The following is a 15,508-nucleotide window of genomic DNA, read 5'->3' on the forward strand; positions in this document are numbered from 1 at the left end:
CTCCTTGGGTCACCGTGGGCCACAATTGGGTCCCCACGGTAGGCCCGCGGAAATCTGGGAGCCCCGGGTCAGACCCACAGGTGTCTGCGGGGCCTCGGGTGGTTCCCACGGGGGTCTGGGGAACTCACGAGTGCTCACTACGGGTCCGCGGTGCCCCCACAGAAGTGGGACCACACAGCTTCATCCCCGCAGACAACGGGTCGGCGGTGCCCCCACAGATGTGAGGCCACCGCTTCATCCCCGCATGTGTCACCCGTGGAACCACCAGCCTGATACCCGTGGGATACCCGAGGAGATCCACAGGTGGTCTCCAGAGGTCCCACGCAGAACCACGGAACAAACCCTGAATGTAAAAAAAAATAAACCTGGCCTATACATTCAATACATACACCCCCCCCCACCACCACCTACAGTACAATAATGTGCAAAATAACTATTATCCAGATATGGATAATAGATTAATTGCCCATTATTAAAAACATTAACTAGCATATTCAAATAAATAAAGTACTACTGACCTCATCAATAAGACGTCTCCGTCGCCAGCGACATCCTTGTCTTGCCCACAAAATACATAGCAAATACAAAGCCAATACATTGCAAGTACATTCAGATATCAATTAACCCCTTAAACACCTTATCAGATAATAACCGCAAAGGTAATTAAGGGGTTAAGCCACACTGGCCCGATACCCACCCTTCACCCATGAATTTGTACAGTGGCTTCATCATGCAACTATATATACAGTATATATATATATATATACACAGTATATATATACAGTATATATATATATATATATATATATATACACACACACAGTATATACACACATGATGAACCAATATACAAATAAATGTAGAAGGGTTATCAAAACCATACTGTACTACAAATAACACTTCTCCATACAGACACACTACATTACAATGAATTTGCTTTAATAATCCTAACTGATCTTACAATCTAAATCATCAAATGTCAATGAAAAACCTCACATTCCAATCAATACATTGCATTTACATTGTATAAATGATGCATAAAATCTATGCACCATATACATTCTGCAAATGAATGTTAACAATATCATTGCAAGCAAAATACAAATACAGCTAAACCCCGTTATAACGCGCCTCGTTATACCGCGATTCGGTTATAACGCGGTTTTCCCGTGGCTCCCGTTTTAAAAAAAAAAAAAAAAATTAAAAAAAATTTTTTTTTTTACATTTTTTTTTTTGCACACTGCACACACTGCACACACTGCACACACACTGCTCATTGCTCACACTGCCACACTGCACACACACTGCACACTGCACACACACTGCTCATTGCTCACACACTGACACACTTCACACACACTGACACACTGCACACACACTGACACACTGCACACACACTGACACACTGCACACACACTGCACACACACTGCACACTGCACATTGCTCACACTGCACACACACTACACACACACTACACACACACTGCACACACACTGCTCATTGCTCACACTGCACACACTGACACACTGCACACACACTGCACACTGCACACTGCACACACACTGCTCATCGCTCAAACTGCACACACTGACACACTGCACACACACTGCACACTGCACACACTGACACTGCACACACACTGCTCATTGCTCACACTGCACACACTGACACACTGCACACACACTGCTCATTGCTCACACTGCACACACTGACACACTGCACACACACTGCTCATTGCTCACACTGACACACTGCACACACACTGCTCATTGCTCACACTGCACACACACTGCTCATTGCTCACACTGCACACACTGCACACACACTGTACACTGCACACACACTCCTCATTGCTCACACTGCACACACTGACACACTGTTCATTGCTCACACTGACACACACTGCACACTGCTCACATACTGCTCACACTGACACACACTGCACAGACACTGCACACACTGATACACTGCTCATTGCTCACACTGACACACACTGCACACTGCTCACACTGACACACTGCACACACACTGCTCACACTGACACACACTGCACAGACACTGCTCATTGCTCACACTGCACACACTGACACACACTGCACAGACACTGCTCATTGCTCACACTGCACACACTGACACACTGCTCATTGCTCACACTGACACACACTGCACACTGCTCACACTGACACACACTGCACACACACTGCTCACACTGACACACACTGACACACACTGCACAGACACTGCTCATTGCTCACACTTACTGCACACAGCTCTCACAATACACTCACATGTCAGCAGCCCACCCCCCCCCTCACATGTCAGCAGCCCACCCCCCCCCTCTCACATGTCAGCAGCCCACCCCACCCCCCGTCTCACATGTCAGCAGCCCACCCCACCCCTCCTCTCACATGTCAGCAGCCCACCAGCCCGTTTTTCACATGTCAGCAGCCCACCAGCCCGTTTTTCACATGTCAGCAGACCACCAGCCCGGTGGAGGTTGGAATAATGACATCACCCGCAGGGGGCGGAGAGCGGACGGCTTGATTGACAAGAAGAGGGCTGTGGGCGGGGCGACTGAATGGGGCCAGGCAGTAAGAGTGCCCGGATGTGGGATGCTTGTTCTGCAGTCATTGGTGCCATATAGGAGGAGGTAAGTGGGCGTGGCTTGCATCCTTTACCCCCCTTTGTCTCTATGGCAACTCCTCCTGCCCGGATGATTTGCAGTGCAGGGTGGGCGGAGGTGAGTCAGAGCCGGGCGTGGTGGACCCGGCCGGGGAGGGGGAGCCTCGCGCTCCGGGACCCTCTCCCAGCCTCTCCTCCCCACCCCTCTCCCTCCTTCCCGCCGCTCACCAGGACTCAGTGACCGGAGCTGCAGCTAACCCAAGTCCCGCAGGCTGTGCGAGGTGCTGGTATCTGTCACACCCTCCCTGACCCCACACAGCGGCTCTGATGCTGGGCGTAGCGGTGATGACGAACAGGTAGGGGACCCTGCATTAAAGCCTGAGAGAGATTAGTGTCTCCTCACCCTGCCCACCCCTTCTCACCATCACACACACACACACACACACACACACACACACACACACACACACACACACACACACACACACACACACACACACACACTCTGTCTCTCTCTCTCTCACACATGCACGCACACACACACACGCTGGGAGGACACAGACATGTGCAAAACCAGGGGGCTGAGAGGGAGGACGGATGAATCGCCGCCATTTTTAAAAAAAAATTATTTATTTATTTAACTTCCTTCCCTCCTCACACCCGATCAGGAGCGCGGCGGCCATTTTTTTTTTTTAATTAGCGCGACCCCGTTACTAACGCGGTGGACTCGGGGTGGACCCCGAGCACCGCGTTATAACGGGGTTTAGCTGTACCTCCAAACAAGTAAACTATTTTAACCAATCAAGTAAACAAAAATCAATTAGCAATCATTATTTACATCCCTAAACAATTGACAGTCCATCCCGAACAATGAAACAATTAACTAATTCACGCCTGGAGCAGAACAATTTAGCATGTGAAAAAATATAAGTACCAACCAGAATACAAACTTTAAAACCAAGGCTAGCCCTGAACACCATACAATATCAACAATTACATCTATCTAATTTTAAAATACTTTAAACACCCAATAAAGCATAGCAGCATAGACAAATTAATTTAAAACACATCAAATCAAGCTTTTAAAACAACATCATTTCTTACCCTGTATGTATATATATCTCTCTAGACATATATACATACATACATACATACAGTGGCAAGAAATGATATACCATCAGAGTAGGGATGGAGTTCCCAGGCTCTGATTGGCTCTAGTACCATGTGACAGGTTTTCATTGACGTCACATCCTTTCTCCCCCAAGCCTCTGTCACATGGTATACTAGAGCCAATCAGAGTAGGGATGGAGTTCCCCCGCTCTGATTGGCTACTGTACCATTTGTGGACGGCCATGTTTCTTTTAATGACGTCATCTTAAAGGCAATTGAAGCAAAGCCATTCTGATTGGCTGTGCTTTCATTGCCTTTAAGTGACGTCATCATTTTTATTTTTATCGGCCAAAACACATGGTTTTCACGGCCCAATCAGGACCGTGGGAACCATGACGAAAATGTGACGTCATAGGACTTTAAAAGCCTATGTCGTCTCATTTTGAAGCCAGATGCCGCGGAGGAAGGACCTCCGGAGAAGAAAAAAGACAAGGGTGTGGCCGAAGGCGGGAAGAAGAACCCGCCCGGAAGATAGAAGAAAGAAGAATACAGATGAAGATGGATTACAATTAGAAGACCCGTGGATTGATTTGGATTTTTAGTTTAATGTTTATTTTTTTATGGTTTTTTATTTTATGGGTTCCTGTGCCTGGTGGATTGGTTCGTGAGTAAGCTGCGCAACGGGAGTCGGTGGGGCCAAGTAATGGTAAGTGAACTAAAGAAATGTATTTTATTTAACTTGTTAATTTTTTTTAAAGCTTTTTCAACATGTGTATTTTTTTTTTTGTGGTATGTCATTTCTTGCCACTGTATGTATGTATGTATGTATATATGTCTAGAGTGTATATACATACAGGGTAAGAAATGATGTTGTTTTAAAAGCTTGATTTGATGTGTTTTAAATTAATTTGTCTATGCTGCTATGCTTTATTGGGTGTTTAAAGTATTTTAAAATTAGATAGATGTAATTGTTGATATTGTATGGTGTTCAGGGCTAGCCTTGGTTTTAAAGTTTGTATTCTGGTTGGTACTTATATTTTTTCACATGCTAAATTGTTCTGCTCCAGACGTGAATTAGTTAATTGTTTCATTGTTCGGGATGGACTGTAAATTGTTTAGGGATGTAAATAATGATTGCTAATTGATTTTTGTTTACTTGATTGGTTAAAATAGTTTACTTGTTTGGAGGTATTTGTATTTTGCTTGCAATGATATTGTTAACATTCATTTGCAGAATGTATATGGTGCATAGATTTTATGCATCATTTATACAATGTAATTGCAATGTATTGATTGGAATGTGAGGTTTTTCATTGGCATTTGATGATTTAGATTGTAAGATCAGTTAGGATTATTAAAGCAAATTCATTGTAATGTAGTGTGTCTGTATGGAGAAGTGTTATTTGTAGTACAGTATGGTTTTGATAACCCTTCTACATTTATTTGTATATTGGTTCATCATGTGTGTGTATATACTGTATATATCTATCTCTCTGTGTATATATATATATATGGATAATATATACACTGTATATACTGTATATATAGTTGCATGATGAAGCCACTGTACAAATTCATGGGTGAAAGGTGGGTATTGGGCCAGTGTGGCTTAACCCCTTAATTACCTTTGCGGTTATTATCTGATAAGGTGTTTAAGGGGTTAATTGATATCTGAATGTACTTGCAATGTATTGGCTTTGTATTTGCTATGTATTTTGTGGGCAAGACAAGGATGTCGCTGGCGATGGAGACTTCTTATTGATGAGGTCAGTAGTACTTTATTTATTTGAATATGCTAGTTAATGTTTTTAATAATGGGCAATTAATCTATTATCCATATCTGGATAATAGTTATTTTGCACATTATTGTACTGTAGGTGTTGGGGGGGGGGGGGTGTATGTATTGAATGTATAGGCCAGGTTTATTTTTTTTACATTCAGGGTTTGTTCCGTGGTTCTGCGTGGGACCTCTGGAGACCACCTGTGGATCTCCTCGGGTATCCCACGGGTATCAGGCTGGTGGTTCCATGGGTGACACATGTGGGGATGAAGCGGTGGCCTCACATCTGTGGGGGCACCGCCGACCTGCAGTCTGCGGGGATGAAGCTGTGTGGTCCCACTTCTGTGGGGGCACCGCCGACCCGTAGGTGCGGGGATGATGATGTGTGGTCCCACTTCTGTGGGGGCACCGCGGACCCGTAGTGAGCACTCGTGAGTTCCCCAGACCCCCGTGGGAACCACCCGAGGCCCCGCAGACACCTGTGGGTCTGACCCGGGGCTCCCAGACATCCGCGGGCCTACCGTGGGGACCCAATTGTGGCCCACGGTGACCCAAGGAGACCACCTGGGGGCCATGGTGCTGGCGGGACCCACCAGCAGGCCTCCAGAACCTGTTTGAAAAGGGCTGCTGGTACCCTGTAGGTCTGTCAAGTGCCCCGCCAGCCCACCGGGGACTCACGTGGGGCTGCGTTATGAACCCTGTTTGTAAAAGGATAAATCTTGTATTTATGGGGGGGCACAGGGGGTGGGTAATGTATTTAATAAATATAATGATGTTTATTGTGGGCCTGTGTATTGTTTTTATTGTGGGTACTGGGGGTGGGAGGGGGTTTCCCCAACGGTATGTGGGTAGGCCTCCCTTGTGGGTAGTGGGTGAGGGTGGTTAGGCCTGAAGGGGTGGGGGGTTAGTGTGGGAGGGTATGTAGGCGTCCCGAGTGGTGGGTGAGGGTGGGTTAACCCCTTAATGACTGTAGCGGTTAATAACCGCTATGGTGATTAAGGGGATAGGGGACATTACATTGGATGTTTTAATTTTTGTCTCTGTTTTGCAGCAGCGGAGGGGCCATGAGCAGGTGGGTAGTGGGTGTGGTTAGGCCTCACGGGGTGGGCCATTGGCAGTGAGGCGCTGCATTATATTTACACGGGATCCCCCTCCCCCTCCCCACATTTACATACACTGCACTCACAGAAACACAGGCCAGGGAGATTTAACCGACACAATAGGGGGAGGGGGCCTTACACAGATTAGTCAAGGCAGGGAAGTTTAACAGACACAATAGGGGGAGGGGGTCTTACATAGATTACAGTCAAGGCAGGGAGGTTTAACACACACATTAAAAATATGTATTTAATGTATTTATTGTTTATGTATTTTAAATACACAGGGGGTGTACTGTATGTTGTTTATTGAAATGTTTATTGGGGGCAAATGTCCCCAATAAACATGCTATTCTGCCTTAACCCTTCATTGCCTTAGCGGCTATCAGCTATGGTAATGAAGCAGCATTTCTGTATGTTGTGCAATATTGTGCATGAGCAGGGGGCCCCCTGAGCTTTGATTTCTGGCTCAGGGAACCCCCTGCTCACTGTACAATATTATTAAAAATACAGAAATGCTGCTTCATTACCATAGCACATAGCCGCAAAGGTAAGGAACGATTCTTTATTGATGTGTGTGTTTTATTTATACTGTAGATGTGCAGAGGGTCTCCGGAGCTGAACCGCTGTGGTTTTAGGTCCGGGGCCCCCTGCTCCCCGAGATACAGGCCCCTTTAGGGGGTGCCGGTATCCCTCTGCTTGGTTTACAGGCCGCGGTCACATGATCGGGACCTTTAAATGCAGAGGGCTACCGGCACCTCATAAAGGGGTCTGTATCTCGGGAAGCAGGGGGTCCCCGGACCTGAAAACAACGCGGTTCAGCTCCCGAGACCCCCTGCACATCTACACTATGAATAAAAATGTATTTTAAATAATTTTTAATGTGCCGATGTTTGCGCAGAGAGAGCAGCGGATCTCTCTCTCTGCTGCAAACACATCTCGCCCCCGCCGGCCCATAGTATCATTGATGTGCATATACAGTACTGTATGTGTACAGTACTATATGTTAGGGGTTATAGGGAACGGCTTCAAAAACAACAGCTCGCAAACGCCCCCATGCGTTTTTACACGGCATTGCAGTATTGCAGCCAGCGGGAATAAAATGCTTAAATCACAGCCGGGAAAATAACGCAATACACTCCGGGCGAAAACGATACAAAACCGAACATCACCGGGATATTCTGAAATTCGCGGAACTAGCCGAGTTAGAATAAAGTTGGTCGCCTCTATACCATAGTAACTAAACAAAGAGAAGAGGTTGTGACTGCTGACATGTCTGTTTCAGGGCATCACCCAGTGGAATTTGGAGAAGATGAAGGTGACATTGGTAATAATGTGGGTTCTTCAGATGAGCTGATGCATAATATGTGCAGAAATATATAGCACTGGAGAAAAAGTAGAAAAACTGCAAACACATCCTACAATATGTATTGTACCCGAGGAGTTTCCCTAAGACAACTTTATTAAACCCATTCATAAGTTGGTATACTAAAAATATTCCCAGACAACTTAAATTATAATTACTCCCATGATACAGGTTTATGTTGTCAAAAAATCTGCTGATTACAATAAAAATACTCCAAGTGTGAACCATTTTTAAATTATATGGATATCAGTTTTATCACATGGGGGGAGGAAAAACTGAGTTCTTACATCTTCTGCATTTATAACTAATGGAAAAATTGCTATTTCACTACAGTGAAAAAGCCTATTGAACACCATGGTTGCCTTCACAACCACTTTGCAGATAGGGCACAATTTAGAAGTATGGGATGCAACAGATACAAAAGGAGTTTTAAAGATTGTTGCTTCTGAATCTCTATACAACAGGATACAGTAATTAAACCTAACTATTCAAAAAAATTATAATTTCTGGACAATGCTGCAATAGCAGCAGTAAAACAGTTAACTCGTACACTCAGCTCTGTGGGATGCTGTTTCTTTTTAAAGACGATTAGCATGTAATCAAAGCAACAGCGCCTATACTTTAAGCACAGCATCCTACAATGTTCTAGAAATCTGAAAAATCAGACTCATCTTGGCATTTTGTCTTCGACTGCATGAAGCTAAAATTACTAGAAATCCATAAGACCCATATACAGTAATTGGAAACTTACAGGTCCAGTCTTTCATACTCATTTAAAACCAAATTATTATTGGTCTTTGACGAGATTAAAGAAACCATACCACTAGTGCACTTTAAAGTTAAAATATTAAAAGTCTTAATATATAATACAAATAACAAAACCACCATACCCTTTATCTTTAGCGTGCACATCTGCTCCATGTTGAAGTAACAATTGTACAACTTTGACACGGTTATAACCTGCTGCTAAGTGAAGAGGAGTCGACTGCAGAAATAAAAAGCAACAAAGAAATTATTCAACAATCAGTTTGTTAATAGTCAGAGAGGGTAGGGCAATCCAGCAGAAAAAACTTGTTGACTACACTGAGTAAATCTCAGAGTACAAAATGCCACAGTATTGCAAGCCACTGCAGAGTTCACATCTAAATAAATTATTATTCTGTTGTCTGCAAATTATTACCTTTCTGCCATCACTTGCATGACAGTTAACGTTTAAGGGTGTTAGAAGAGTCATCATTTTCTCCTCATTACCACTCCTAAAAAGAAAGTATAAAACAACAAATCTCAGAAACATAGTACAGAAGGTAAACCAGATACGGTACAGGGGATGTATGCTATTTGCTGCATTAAATGGACTAGTGAAAAAACGTAGTTGTACTGTACTATGGTAAACTTTTACTAAACATAATATTTTTGCAAACATTTGTAATACATTATTCCATCTACATCAAAGTTCAAAGTTTATACTCCACAATAAACGTCTAATCTTAAACAAATTCATTCAAGTGAATGTAAATGAGGGGGTCTGATATTAACAATTAGAAACACTTGGATTATAAAAGTTTTTCTGTTTTGGCAATGTCACAATTTCCCCCTAAAGATTTGCAACCACATACCTAGCACATTCCAGTAGCTCATCTTTCTTGTATTCACCTGTGAAAATCGGAAAAAAGTATGGTCAAACAAAAAACGTTTTTCCAGGATCTCATACACAATTCATTTTCTGATTTAATATAGTAGAATAACAAATATTTTTTCTTATGTGATGTTGCCCAAGGGCACAAGAACAGCTAACATTGGAATTCAAAACAGGTTCACCTGTGTTTTTACCCTATAGCTGCTCTGTCAGCTATAAAGTAAAATATGCAAGTATGAAGGAGTTAAAATACATGGAGACCTAAAACAAAACATATTTGCAAGGCATTACATTAAACCCCTTAATAACCAATAACAAATGCAGAACATACATACGACCTTGGAGGTGCCCTTGTAGAATAGTGTTCATTTATGTGGCTAAGAGAACATGTCTCTTGAACATACTGTTAGGTGACTGAAAAGTAGTCAAATAAGATATGATACTTTAAAACTTGTACCAAAAGTTTCTTAGAATAAACAAGGTATGTTACATCAAAGGCTCAATATGTGGCAGCAATCAACTGTGAAATAAGCAGATCAAAACTAAATAAACTAAATAAGTACAAACAGAGATAAAAGTTACCTGTCAGCACTATTTTTGCTGATGGGTCTGATAAATCCAAAGCTGTCCTACTGTCTGTATTACGGATAGTTGGATCCGCCCCATGCTGAAGGAGAACTTTAAAAACAGGGAAAGTCTTCAATGAGCACAATTATAGCAACACCATAATTATTTCGGTGAATCATGAGATAGTGAGTTTCTGCATATAACACATTTCTTAAAATACCTGCTCATGTTATAATAAATAATCAGAGGACAGAATAGATCATTTGAATGGAATCATATACTAGATTATTTTTTTCCCCACAACAAAGTGTTTATTGGGTTTTCAAGCAGAAATACTGTATACAGAAAATAAAACATTCAAGAGCGGGTATTAGGAGAGGCGGGTATTAGGGGAGATGGGGGGGGGGAGTGGGTACATAAAAGAAAAAGGGGAATTAGGGGTGGGAGGTTGGAGGGGGGAGGGGGTGGAACAGGATCATGGTGAATCAACAATTTGTATTACTTTATACAGTTTTAAGGTCGAGTGGTGGGTATGAATATCGTGTGGCAGCTTCTCCGACTGGAATAAGGAGCCGGTCTGAGGGCCTTAAATAAATACAGATAGGACATAATAGGTGTTCTGTAGGGGGGCGCCGGGGTAACACCTGGGCTTTCTATGGAGGGATAGTGAGACTAGTTGGACACGGGGGTAATAGACTCAGAGAATCCAGATCTATATGTGGACTACCTGTGTGAGCTATCCAGGGAAGCCAGACTTTCTGGAAATTGTGGTATATGTTGTTTAGGAAGCTTGTCAGTTTTCCCCATCATACATCTAAACCACAGCTTGTTTCTAATAGACAGAATTGGTGGAAGTTTGTCCAGCTTCCATAGACTCGCAATGACGCATCTTGTCGCAGTGGTAATATGGGTAATTAGTTTATTTGTAGCCCATGTGTGTTCGTGGAGTGGTTTGTTTAGAAGAAACAACCAAAAGTCCATGGGAACCTCTGAACCCAGGATCCGCTATATCAAGGACTTCACCTGTCTCAACAGGTCCTGCACCTTGGGGCAGGAACACCAATTATACTAGATTTGTATTGTCTATTCCACCATGGTTTACAGATACATCATTCTGAAACAGAATGATGTGCGCATATATTAAGTAGGTTCTATGTTACATATTTGGTGGAATTGTACAATAATCTCCCAGACCTGGGATCAAATATCCACGATCATTTGAGAACAAAAAAAAACAAAAAAATTCCTCAAGACCCTTGTGTGGTCCTTGTAAATGTAAGTATGGGTATTCCAAACATAACAAAAATGGACAAAATATTATTCTCACATTCTTACGGCTACCAAATGTTCCATAGCAAGCAACTGGAAACAGACGAGGCCCCAAACAAGTCTACCATAAATAAAACTAACAATGTCATGCTAATTGGAAAAGCTCTGTAGCTACCTCGCAGGAACATATAACTTTTGTGAGACCGGGACTCCTTGGACTAACTGCACCTACTCATAACTTCTTATACATATATACAAAATATATTTTTGTGCTTTTCCCTTTACCATATGAATTGTAAAGTTAAATTAAAAAAAAAAAAAGATAGAGATATATATATATATATATATATATATATATATATATATATATATATATAGGCACTGTGTGCTCATTTGCATGTAATTTCCCAGAATCCCTTGCTGAAGTGGAAGTGCTGTGTGATAATGGTGAAAGGTGGGGTTGCAGACCTGCCTAAGACATGGAAATGAGCATACAGTTATATTTCCATTTGCTAGAGATGTCTATAGATATATATATCTATAGATAGATATATCTATATATATCTATATCTATCTATATCTATAGATAGATATATCTATAGATAGATATATCTATAGATAGATAGATATATCTATAGATAGATAGGTATATCTATCTATAGATCTATCTATATATCAAATCTACAATTAGAGAAGCTTAACAACCTGTAGTTTTGCCAGTGTTTGTTCTAGAAGGATATTTTCTATTATGGCATGAAATTAACACACATGGTGCTTTATCTATATAAAGTGTAGGAATAAAACTTAAATATACATACCAATGCAAACATCTATTTTGCCTTTGATGCCAGCTTCATGCAGAGGGGTATAGTTCCAATTGTCACGGGCATTTGGATCAGCACCGTGCCTCAAGAGGAGATTGACAACTTCAGCATGGCCAAAGGAACAGGCGTTATGCAGAGAAATGAGACCACCATCATCACGGGCATGGACGTTGGCCCCACTTTGCAGCAAATATTCCACTACATCCTTTCGACCAAATCCTAAAAAAAAACAACACGTTTAATATTTTGTGATTTGGGGTAGGCTCTATGAAACAGCAATACTACATTCCCTACCCCCCTCCCCCCTGTTTTCGTATTTGTATATGTAAAGCATGTGCCAATGTAGAATTCTACAGTCTTACCCGAGCTGGCAATCATTTCATGCTCATGTTATAAATATGAAAAAAATCCCGAATGTGAAATAGCCACCTTCTAACTTTGTGCTGCAGCTGATATAACATTATATTACTAAGTGTAACACATTGTCACAGCTTTCAAAGCTGTTTGGAATACAGCAACATATCTAGTTGTGATACTTTGTTGCCAAAGGGAAGAAAAGTGTGTATATATGTTGCTATTCTGTAGAATATTTATATGCATGCAGTGAATCCATCTCTCAGTCTACACACATGAGAATTAATTAGTAGATAGCAACACACTTTTTTAAGGGGTATCCAAGCTGCTACTTCAATTATCACAAAGATTCTTTACCAATATCTCTTGTTTATATACTACTCAATCCTCTATATACTATATACAAATACCTATACAGTAACACCACACTCCCTGATACAATATCAGCCTATCTCCTTTGTTACGCTCTTATGCAATAATATTTTGTCTGGATGTTTATGAATAGTGTAATGGACTAACCGATTATATTATCTTATGATCATAACTATTCATTTTTGCCACACCAATATGGGGATTTTTAATACTGTATCTGTGTTTTTAAAGTCAATATAGACGTAATAAAATGTTATTATTTTTGATTTCCGCGGTGATTCTGGAATACTTACCAGTTTGTGCAGCATTTCTGCAGGACCATTTACTATGTCCACCAGTATATTAGAAATGATTTGAGTGCTGTTTATAGAGGGTTGCCTTTCTGATCAAAATCTCTTTTTGATCAAAACTGTTAATACCATTACTAACCCTTCTAGCACCAGTCACTTTTTTCCATCTGAGACACTTACATTTGGTGATTGCGGTTGTATTTACATATTCATTGCCAAAGGGAAGAGCCTGATTCAAAAGTGGAAGGGGATATGACTTTCTAAATCAGGGGTGCGTAAACTGGGTGGCAAGATTACTTAGGGGGGGCGCAGGCTGTGTGCGGGGAAACCTGGGGGCAGCAGATGCTGTGCACACGCGGCAAAGTGCCGTGCTTCTGCTTATCTGTGCTGTCTGCCTGCAGCGGGGGTGGGGCCTTCCCTGCACACAGACAAGCCCTCCTCCTCCTGTCTGTTACCCACCCCAGTTTTCAGCAGCACATGGGGGGACCGGAGCAGGCTTAGTACTCTCTCCCCCCCTCAGATGAAAGTGTGTGTGTGTGCGCGTGTGTGTATGTGTGTCGTGTTGTCTGTGTTGGTTGTGATTGAGTGTGTCTTGTCTGTAATGTGTGTTGTGATAGTGTGTTGTGTCTGTGTGTGTTGTGATTGAGTATGTGTGCGTGTGGGTGTTGGTTGTGATTGAGTGCGTCTTGTCTGTGATTGTGTTGTGAGTGTGTGTGTGTGTGTCTGTGTTGGTTGTGATTGAATGTGTGCAGTGTGTGGGTGTTGGTTGTGATTGAGTATGTGTTGTGTTGTGTCTGTATGTGTGTGTGTGTTTTGTGATTGACTGTGTGTGTGTTGTGTCTGTTGTGATATGAGTGTGTTGTGATTGTGTATGTGTGCGTGTGTGTTGTCTATGTTGGTTGTGATTGAGTGCATCTTGTCTGTGATTGTGTGTGTGTTGTGATTGTGTTGTGATTGAGTGTGTATGGAGTGTGTGTGGAGTGTGTGTGGAGTGTGTGTGTTGTGATTGTGTGTGTGTTGTGTCTGTGTTGGTTGCGATTGTGTGTTGTGATTGTGTGTGTTGTGTGCGGGTGTTGTGTGCGGGTGTTGTGTCTGTTGGTTGTCTGTGTGTGTGTGTTGTGATTGAATGCAGCGGTGCACAAACTGGGGAGGGGGGGTGTCCCCTTGAGGGGGCACAAGATTATTTAGGGGGGGCGCGTGCGGCGAAACCTGGGTGCGCAGCCGGCAGACGGTGTGCGCGGGAGGGCGAAAAGCTGTGCGCGGGCGGCCAAGAAGATGTGCGTGGGCGGCCGAACAGGATAGTGCAGGTGGCGGGCAAGTGATTGTGTGTGTGCGCATGCGCGGGGGCTTCGGAGGTGCGGGGGCTTCGGAGGTACGGGGGAGGAGCACGCCCAAGTACTGTGATGTCAAACGCCCCTCCTTACAGTGCCTGCCCTGCAATAGCGCTGTGTTCCTGCTCTCCTCCGCTGGCAACCTGCTTCGCTGCGATCCTCTGCAAGTGAAAGGGTTGGCTGCCACTATATCAATCATACCATGAATGTACAGAAATAAAAAAAAAAAAAAAGTTAAAACACTTCCCCGCTCGTGCTTGCAAAATTATGCAGGACACCTAGTGCTCATGCTTGGACAGTTGGTGATGTCATCGCTCTCAGCGGCAGCGTGGACGCAACCTAATTTTGCAAGCGCGAGCTGTTGAAATATATAAGTATTTAGACATATTTGTGTTTACATTGTATACCGTTTAATAAAGGTTTTTTTCATGTGATTTTGATTTCATCAGGCGGGGGGGAGTAGGCGAGAAATTTCATGGATAAAAAGGGGGGCTTGGCATAAAAAGTTTGCTCACCCCTGTTTTAAAGGATTGGTTGATTTAGCAAAGGATAAGTACATTAAAAAAAAAAAATATTAAAAAAATGGCATAAGGAGTTAACTAAAATGCAGACAGTATTTTCTAATACTACAGAACAGATTTATTTTTAAAATAAATATAGGGTTTTTCACTTTTGCTGCATTAAACACATGTAGTACAAGCTGTATTGTGGAATCTGCAAAATGCAACAAGCCAATGTTTAGATGATGTATTATGCACAAACGAGCCCTTCACATATTATGTCTCCAGATCTATCATGGCAAACTTTGAGCAGCACCACAGCAACATACCTATATTACAAACGGTTGCCTTTCATAATATTACAAGTATTTATAGTAGTTCAAAGATCT

At 42.5% G+C, this 15,508-nt stretch overlaps 1 protein-coding gene across 1 annotated transcript in view; it reads right to left on the minus strand.

Moving 5' to 3' along the window:
- Positions 1–15,508, minus strand: part of TNKS2 (tankyrase 2) — a 72,290-nt gene that overhangs the window by 37,021 nt on the left and 19,761 nt on the right. The window contains exons 2-6 of the mRNA XM_075612830.1: positions 12,267–12,491; positions 10,195–10,290; positions 9,593–9,629; positions 9,157–9,232; positions 8,867–8,961 (exon numbers count right to left, since the gene is read on the minus strand). Coding sequence (XP_075468945.1) covers positions 8,867–8,961; positions 9,157–9,232; positions 9,593–9,629; positions 10,195–10,290; positions 12,267–12,491 — 529 coding nt within the window. The remainder of the gene's footprint in view (positions 1–8,866; positions 8,962–9,156; positions 9,233–9,592; positions 9,630–10,194; positions 10,291–12,266; positions 12,492–15,508) is intronic.

Source organism: Ascaphus truei, chromosome 8, assembly GCF_040206685.1.
Source record: "Ascaphus truei isolate aAscTru1 chromosome 8, aAscTru1.hap1, whole genome shotgun sequence".
NCBI lineage: Eukaryota > Metazoa > Chordata > Amphibia > Anura > Ascaphidae > Ascaphus > Ascaphus truei.